This window comes from Chiloscyllium plagiosum, chromosome 3 (genome assembly GCF_004010195.1).
Source record: "Chiloscyllium plagiosum isolate BGI_BamShark_2017 chromosome 3, ASM401019v2, whole genome shotgun sequence".
Classification (NCBI taxonomy): domain Eukaryota; kingdom Metazoa; phylum Chordata; class Chondrichthyes; order Orectolobiformes; family Hemiscylliidae; genus Chiloscyllium; species Chiloscyllium plagiosum.
In genome coordinates this window covers 22,595,681-22,605,191 of record NC_057712.1, presented here as the reverse complement: position 1 = coordinate 22,605,191, position 9,511 = coordinate 22,595,681, and the positions used below count along the sequence as shown (strand labels likewise).

General features: G+C 42.3%; 1 protein-coding gene across 1 annotated transcript in view; it reads right to left on the bottom strand.

The window, feature by feature from the left end:
• Positions 1-5,731: 5,731 nt before the first annotated feature.
• adi1 (acireductone dioxygenase 1) overlaps positions 5,732-9,511 on the bottom strand; it is an 18,196-nt gene continuing 14,416 nt past the window's right edge. The window contains exon 4 of the mRNA XM_043678589.1: positions 5,732-6,300. Within this exon, the coding sequence (XP_043534524.1) occupies positions 6,181-6,300 (120 nt within the window). The 3' untranslated portion in view covers positions 5,732-6,180. The remainder of the gene's footprint in view (positions 6,301-9,511) is intronic.

Here is a 9,511-nt window from a genome sequence, read left to right as displayed (position 1 = left end):
GATGATAGGTAAAATTGTGAGACTAGTTAAGGGGGAAAAGGAAGCATACATAAGGTCTAGACAACTAAAAACAGACAAAGCTTTGGAAGAATATCAGGAATGTAGGACCAATCTAAAATAAGGAATTAAGAGGGCCAAAAGGGGTCATGAAATATCTTTAGCAAACAGGCTTAAGGAAAATCCCAAAGCCTTTATTCATATATAAGGACTAAGAGGATAACTAGAGAAAGGGTTGGCCCAATCAAGGACAAAGGAGGAAAGTTATGTTTGGAGTCAGAGAAAATAGGTGAGATTCTTAATGAGTACTTTGCATTGGTATTCACCAAGGAGAGGGACATGATGGATGTTGAGGTTAGGGATAGATGTTTGATTACTCTAGGTCAAGTTGGCATAAGCAGGGAGGAAGTGTTGTGTATTCTAAAAGGCATTAAGGTGGACAAGTCCCCAGGACCAGATGGGATCTATCCAGGCCACTGAGGGTAGTGAGAGAGGAAATAGCTGGGGCCTTAACAAATATCTTTGCAGCATCCTTGAACACGGGTAAGGTCCTGGAGGACTGGCGAATTGCTAATGTTGTCCCCTTGTTTAAGAAGGGTAGCAGGAATGATCCAGGTAATTATAGACCGGTGAGCCTGACGTCAGTGATAGGGAAGCTGCTGGAGAAGATACTGAGGGATAGGATCTATTTACGTTTGGAAGAAAATGGGCTTATCAGGGATAGCCAACATGGTTTTGTGCAGGGAAGGTCATGTCTTACCAACTTAATAGAATTCTTTGCAAAAATGATTGAGAAATTTGATTGATGAGGGAAGAGCTGTAGATGTCATATACATAGACTTCAGTAAGGCATTTGATAAGGTTCCCTATGGTAGACTGATGGAGAAAGTGAAGTTTCAAGGTGTCCAGGATATACTAACTAGATGGATAAAGACTGGCTGGGCAGCAGGAGACAAAGAGTAGTAGTGGAAGGGAGTTTCTCAAAATGGAGAACTGTGATCAGTGGTGTTCCACAGGGATTCGTGCTGGGATCGCTGTTGTTTATGATATACATAAATGATCTGGAGGAAAGTATAGGTGGTCTGATTTGCAAGTTTGCCGATGATACTGAGATTGGTGGAGTAGCAGATAGTGAAGGGGACTGTCAGAGAATACAGCAGAATATAGATAGAATGAAGGGTTGGGCAAAGAAATGGCAGATGGAGTTCAATCTGGGCAAATGTGAGGTGATGCATTTTGGAAGATCCAATTCAAGAGTGAACTATACGGTAAATGGAAAAGCCCTAGGGGATAATTGATGTGCACTGAGATCTGCATGTTCAGGTCCATTGTACCCTGAAGGTGGCAATGCAGGTCGATAGAGTCGTCAAGAAGGCATACAGCATGCTTTCCTTCACCGGACAGGGTATTGAGTACAAGTGTTGGCAGGTCATGTTACAATTGTATAGGACTTTGGTTCAGCCACATTTGGAATACTGTGTACAGTTCTGGTTGCCACATTACCAAAAGGGTCTGGATGCTTTGGAGAGGGTGCAGAGGGGGTTCACCAGGATGTTGCCTGGTATGGGGGGGGCACTAGCTATTAAGAGAGGTTGAGTAGATTAGGATTATTTTCATTAGAAAGACGAAAGTTGAGGGGGGACCTGATTGAGGTCTACAAAATCATGAGAGTTATAGACGGTGTGGATCGCAAGAAGCTTTTTTCCAGACTGAGGGATTCAATTACTAGGGGTCATGAGCTCAAGATGAGAGGGGAAAAGTTTAAGGGAGATATGCATGGAAAGTTCTTTACTCAGAGGGTGATGAGTGCCTGGAACGCAAGGCCAGCAGAGGTGGTAGAGATGGGCACGATAGTGTCATTTAAGATGTATCTAGACAGATACATGAATGGGCAGAGCAGAGGGATACAGATCCTTGGGAAATAGGTGACAGCTTAGATAGAGATGCAGGCTTGGAGGACCGATGTCCTGTTCCTGTGCTGTAATTTTCTATATTCTTTGAAGCAGTCACTGACCTATCAAACTGCTGCAACAATTCTCAGGTTGATTGGTCTGCAATGATCATCACCATCTTTGTGTTGGGTACAACTCCAACCAACAGAAATATTTCTCCTGATCTCCAATGACTTTAATTTTTCAAGGAGCATATAATGACACATTCAGAAAGATGCTGCCTTGATGTCAAGGGTGATCATTCACTTAAAATGAAACAATGACCAGTGGAATAACCTTTGGAACTATTCAGACCATGACTGGAGTGATGTGTGGAGCTGCGTAGCTTGGACAAAACCCAGACTGATGAGTGGTACATGCTATGTGCTAGCACTGTCAATAACATCTTCAACTAATTCTGATGACTAAGAATGATTTGATGAGGCATTTCTCCTGCCTTTTCTGGACAGGGCTAGGTGATTTCCCTATATGCCCTGTAGATGACAGAACTGTAGCTGTATTAGAACACCTTGGCTTAGGTTAGATGTCTTCAGCACTCGATCTGTGGGGTGTATAGCCTTTGCTTTGTACAATGTGCTCATCTGTTGGTTAGTATCACGTGGAATGGATTAAACTGATTGATTCTATGATGCTGGGGACTCAGGAGAGGCTTGAAATCGATCAATCAGTCAATAGGATTGGTTAAAGATGGTTGGAGATAATTAAACCTTATCTTTTGCGCTTAAATTCTGGGTGTTCACTACCATTGAAGACAAGGATATTTGTGGAGTCTGTTCCTCCACTAGACTGTTTAATTACCCACCAACATTCATGACTAGGTGTGGCAAGACTGTAGATTTAAAAACCACACAACACCAGGTTATAGTCCAACAGGTTTAACTGGAAGCACTAGCTTTCGGGGTGCCGCTCCTTCATCAGGTGGTTGTGGAGTATAAGATTGTAAGTCACAGAATTTATAGCAAAAGTTTACAGTGTGATGTAACTGATATTATATATTGAAAAAGACCTGGATTGTTTGTTACACCAGTTACATCACACTGTAACTGATATTATATATTGAAAAAGACCTGGATTGTTTGTTACACCAGTTACATCACACTGTAAACTTTTGCTATAAATTCTGTGTCTTACAATCTTATACTCCACAACCACCTGATGGAGGTGCGGCACCCCGAAAGCTAGTGCTTCCAGTTAAACCTGTTGGACTATAACCTGGTGTTGTGTGGTTTTTAACTTTGTACACCCCAGTCCAACACCGGCATCTCCAAATCAAGACTGTCGAGGTTTAATTTGATGTTGGTTGATTGGTTGCATCATTTGGCTCTCACTAGAGCATACTGTTGCCTATAGCCATACTTATCTGAAAACGTCCAATCTTGTCTGAAGTCCTTGTGGTGGAGTGGCAGTGTCTAACTCTTCAAATCAGGAGGCCAAACTTCAAGACCCACTTGCTCTGTACAATCACATCTTTGAACATGTTGATTAGAAAATATCTTTGGCATACCATTATTGGAAGCACCATGTTTTTGACAGTATTCCTGCCTGCCCCAGGAGAATAGGGTTCAATTCCCTGATTTGGGATGGGATGGGGTGGGGTGGGGGTGCTGACCTCTGCCTGATGAGCCAGCCAGACATACATACAGTTCCTTCATGGGTTCTTGTGGCACACTGGTAGTGTCTCTATCTCTGAACCAGAGGGTCTGCATTCAAGTCCCACTTGCTCCCAAAGGTGTGTAATATCATCTTTGATCAAATTGACTAGAAAATATCTGTGACATACTCTTTCCATTGTTTTGTGCATAATCCTGTGTTTTACTTTCATCAGGTTAGCATTTCATTTTCAGGTATGCTTGATGGTAATGGACAGGTTGAAGAACAAGTTGACAGATTATACAAGGATACAGCACCTCACAGCCAATCTGAACTGTCTAATTCATACTGTTGCTGTCACACCACACAATGGATGGTGTCCTCAATGGAACGATGCAACTTCTGTCTCCATAAGCACTGTAGGATGGTCAGTCTTCAGGAATGCCAGCTTTGAGATGCATCTGTGCCAGGTGAATTGGTGAGGACAATGTCAGGTAGGTTATTTCTTCTAGGCTCCCTTGTCATTTGTCCAATCTAACAGTCATATCCTCAGGACATGCCAGTGTGGTCTTTGATTGTACAGTTAAACATCTCTTGCAGTGGGCATCAGAGTTTATTGTGCATAATATCTTGTATCTTTATCTTCAGTGCTTGGTCTAAGTGTTCAAAGTGGAAGACTGCCAATTCACGAATCTATCCCAAAACACTTCACACCAGCATTGAGGACACTTAGGGCTACTTTCTCCTGTTTGTATTCCAATATGCCATTCCCTCATTTCAGACTGTCCTACCAGTGCAGCAGGACATACCTAGAGATGGTGGCAGAAGAATTAGGACTATGTCAGCCTGTTACTTGATGGTTTATAGAACAGGTCTCCTCCCAGTCTCAGCACAGATTGCCAAATGTTAGTGATGAACAACCTGCATGGGCAGCTGGACTGGGTGTGTCATTGTCAATACAGTGTGGTGCTGGAAAAAGCACTGCAGGTCAGGCAGCATCCGAGGAGCAGGACACTTAATCAGGAATAGGGAGCAGGGAGGGGGCTGAGAAATAGATATGGGGAAGGGGGTGGGACTGGGGAAAAGACGGGTGGGATGGCGATTAGGTGGATGCAGATAGGTGATTGTGATAGGTTGGTGGGAAGGGTGGAGTGTGGGAAGGTGAGAAGGAAGATGGACAGGTAGGTCAGTTCAAAAGAGCAGATTCTCCTGCTCCTCAAATACTGCCTAACCTGCTGTGCTTTTCCAGCGACACACTCTCAACTCAAAAGGGCAGTGCCAAGTTGAAGGTTTGGATCTGGGGTGGGGAGAGGGGAGATTTGGAAACTGATGAATTCAATGTTGAGGCCGTATGGTTATAGGCTCCTGAGGTTGAAGGTGGCCTTCTTTAGGCAGTGAAGGAGGCCTAGAATGGACACATCATGGGGGGAGTGGGAAGGTGGGGTTGAGATGGATGGCCACAGGAAGGTGGGGTTGGTTGGTGCGTATGGATCAGAGATGTTCCCTGAACTGTTCCATGAGTTGCGCTCGTTCTTTCTGAGGAGACAACATTGAGAGCATCGGATGCAGTGAGGTTCAAGGATATGCAAGTACATCCATGCTGGACTTGGAATGATCCTAGGAGGGCTTGGACCGAGGTGAGGGAGCAGGTGCAGGTTTTGCATCTATTGTGGTGGCAGGGGAAGGTGCCAGGTGTGGAGAGTGGGGGTTGGTGGGGAGTGTGGATCTAATGAGGGAATAGTGGAGGGAACCGTGTCTACGGAACGCAGATAGGCTTATGCCCAAAATGTCAGTTCTCCTGCTCCTCGGATGCTGCCTGACCTGCTGTGCTTTTCCAGCACCACACTCTCGACCCTGATCTCCAGAATCTGCAGTCCTCACTTTCGATTAGCAGATAGGAGTGGGGGAAGGAAATATATATTTGGTGGTGGGGTCTGACTGTAGGTGGTGAAAATGGCAGAGGATGGTGTGACATTATCAATCCTCAGTGATCTGTCCAGTTTTTAAAGCTACTTGATACAACAGAGTGGCTTGCTGCAGCATTCCAGATGGCAGTTATGAGGATGTCAGAGGATAATGCTGCACGTCTGGACTCACATGTAAGCCAGATCATGTAAGGACAGCAGATTTCCTTCCCAATAGCAATTGGTGAACCAGTTATACTTGTAACAAGAATCCAGTAGCTTCATAGCTTGCTTATATAAATATTTATTTGATCTATTAACAGAATTTAAATTCACAGATGGCATGGTGGGATGTGAACTAACATTCTATCAATGTCATACTACGATACCCATTATTATTGAATATATATTGAAAAAGTCAATATATTGAAAAAGACATTTACCAATGTGGATACCCAAAATAAAAATCAAAGCAAATATGAAGTACATTGAACAAAGCAATCTGGGCTCACAGTGAAAAATCATGAGGATGTTCCCCCCACAGTTAATTTTTAACAAAGCCAGTTATTTCTTCTGTCATGAAATTTAAATTTCTAAACTCATTAGTGTTAAAGGACCTGTCAGCAATGCCTGAAAAGCATCAAAATAAGTTCTGGTAACATGTTCTTCAGTTATTGCTGAATTGCATGATTTCAAAATTACAAAATAACGTGTATTTCTCTGATACCATGTAGAATTCAAAATCCTTCATTAAGAAATTGAACATATTTCTTGCGGGCTTCAAATTCATCAGCTGGGCGATAATGTGGAGTCCAAACTGGTTCACCAACAAATAGTCTCATAGCTTTCACATAATTCTGCAACATAAAAACAAAGTTACATATATGTTTAGTGGTACACAGCTCAAACATTGTGAGAAGTAGAAGTTAAGATTTTTACATTTTGTGCTCATCAGAACTAAGAACGAGAAACATTTGGAAAGGAAAAGACACAATTTTATACAGAGGGTATGGATTGGTTGGACCATAACTGACATAGAGACCCAGCAGGAAAAAGTTAACTGTCAATCTTAATTCTCAAACCTGGTAGGTAGATTGTGATTGGTCAGGATGTTGCTATGGGAAGGCAGCAAATTTTGGTTGTCTTCATAGCTCCTTTTATTGAAAAAGATGCAGCGCAGGTAAAAAATTATATACATCCTCATAAATCAGGATTCTGTGTATTTACATATATAGCGTCAAGTATATGTAAACACATCTTGTCATATGCAAGACTCATTTATTTTAAATTGGTTTCCGGTGTAACTCTTAGCATAGTATGGATTATTTAATAAATTATTTTAGATGGCAGAATCACATCTCATGGTGGATAAGCCTTTCGAAAGCATGCAAGCTTGGACTGATTGAACATGAGTGGCTCTGCTGCCTGCTGTGTTTGGTCAATGAAATGTACTGTTCGCTACAGTCTACCAGTCTGAGATGTACGGTCTATGTATCTGGCATCATATTAGAGGTAAACGTTAATGCTCATTACTCATTTGTGTAACAGCCAAAATGTCTTTTCGGCTTGACTGCAGCAGGGGCTTCACCAACTGAAGTGAAAAAGCAGGAAGCAAGGGGTTGTGTATGTTGCACGCTTCAGGCCCATATAGACTCCACACACGCCCACCCACACCCCCAAGATCAAACCCCATTTGGTGCTGCCACCTGGCCGCCAAAACCATCGTCCGACTGCCTTGGCTCCCAGCCCCTCCTTCCTAGATGGTTCAAACCTGTACAGCCCTAAAAACCTGGAAGTTCTTAGTCTCGAATCCACTCCCTTTTTGAAATGAGCCTCCTCACAGCATCCATGACTGTATCCCAACACTGCTGGGAATCTTAGAGCCTCCTGCCAATCAGATTAACTAACAACACTCGAGGGTAAGACTCCTTCCCAATGAGGTATGCAAGGCCATAAGATGTAGCAGAAGTAGCCATTCAGTTTGCCTGATCTGATAACGCATAACTCCTCTTTCCTGTCTTTTCCCTCTCATCTTTGGTTGCATTACTGATTAATATCTGTCTATCTCAACCTTGAATGGATGTAACGAAGTCCCACTCACTAAGGCCAATGGCAACTTGCACACTATAAAACAGGCTTTTTTTTTAAATTAATGGAAGGGGTGATCAATGTGCCTGCCTGTTAATTTCAGCCCAATGACTGACTCCATGACACAGCCCAGTAACAATCCAAAGCAGTTTTTAATGAACCTATCAACAAACCTCAAAGACTATGAAGTGCAACAAAGCATTCTTTGACACTCAGGGATTCACTCGCCTTTTCAAAAAAAAGGAATAGATTTCACACCTTCCTACCTACAATGACTGCAAATATTGGAAGGTGCAGAGATTTAGTGCTGTCACCATGCATACCAAATGTCTCTCACTGTGACGCAGTTCAAAGCAAGGTCCACCATTAATCTGCAGGCCCGGAAATTGATGGTAGAATGCTGAGATGTGTGTTCAATTACGCCCTATACTACAGCTATGTTTTCTTTTAAGTCCTCCATTATATCAAACAATTTACAGGGTTATGCAAGTCTTCAGATCTGCCACTGACACCTGCATAAGAGTAAACTTTTAGTTACTACATTATTCTGGTCACAATGGTTACATCTTACATGGTCAAAAATCACACGACACCGGGTTATAATCCAACAGGTTTATTTGAAACCACAAGCTTTTGGAAACTCATTCCTTCTTCAGGTACCTTAGACTATAACCCAGTGTTGTGTGATTTTTCATTTTGTCCACCCCAGTTCAACACCGGCACCACCACATCATATCTGACTGGAAAGGACTGCAGTCCCACTCTATTCCTGTTTTCCACAAATCACAAGAAATCGAATAAAAATATGTTTTACCCAATCTCTGGCATGAGCAATCATTTGCTATCTTTATATTAGACTTAGAATATAAAAACATATGATTGATGGATCTTTAACTATACAGAAAAAAAATCAATTTATTATAAAACAAATCCCATTCAATATAGTCCAGAATTGTTTAGAAACGCCATAGATGTAGGAGGAGAAATAGGCTGTTTGGTCCAAGTCTGGTTCACCATTCAATGAGATCACAGCTGCTCTGATAATCCATCCAACTGTTAAGATTGAATTATAAATGATTCCTGCTCTATATAACCTAAACACACGCATACTTCAAATAAACAAAATTCTCTCCACTTGAAAAAGAAAATGACATTCTGGCCAGTGATGGTTACTCTTGAAAGCACAAAATGTTGCTCTGTTGCAGACTTTCTTCAACAGAAAATGCAAACACAAATTCCATGCCTGAAAACACTGCTTAAAACCCTGTCAGGTGTTTTCCTTGAAGCAAGTTCAAATGACCAAAAGAGTAATTACTTGGAACCATGTAGTTTCCAGAAATGCGTTAAGAAAAGGTTTCGATGTGTCTTTTTATCAACACTTTGGAAAACAAAAACAATCTGGACAGTTCCACAATCCTTCAAACAAAGTCCTCAGCAATTGTTAATTAAAAGCACCTTCACAGCAAAAGTAAAGTAGATTATACTTCAGTCCAGGAAGAGTAATATATACTCATAAAGCAACATTCAGTTACCACAGAGTGGACCCTTACAGCTCAACCTGCATCTTGACTGCGGTTCATTGTATTTCAGAATACTTGCTAACATTGCACTAAGCAAACTCTCATACTTTAAATACTAGGCAAAGATTAGATTAGATTGCCGACAGTATGGAAACAGGCCCTTCGGCCCAGCAAGTCCACACCAATCCTCTGAAGAGTAACCCACCCAGACCCATTCCCCCACCCTATATTCACCCCTGACTAACACAACTAACACCATGGGCAATTTAGCATGGCCAATTCACCTGACCTGCACATCTTTGGATTGTGGGAGGAAACCGGAGCACCCGGAGTAAACCCACGCAGACACGGGGAGAATGTGCAAAACTCAGCCCAAACAGTCGCCCGAGGCTGGAATCTAACCTGGGTCCCTCGTGCTATGAGGCAGCAGTGCTAATCACTGAGCTACCGATTAATTTCA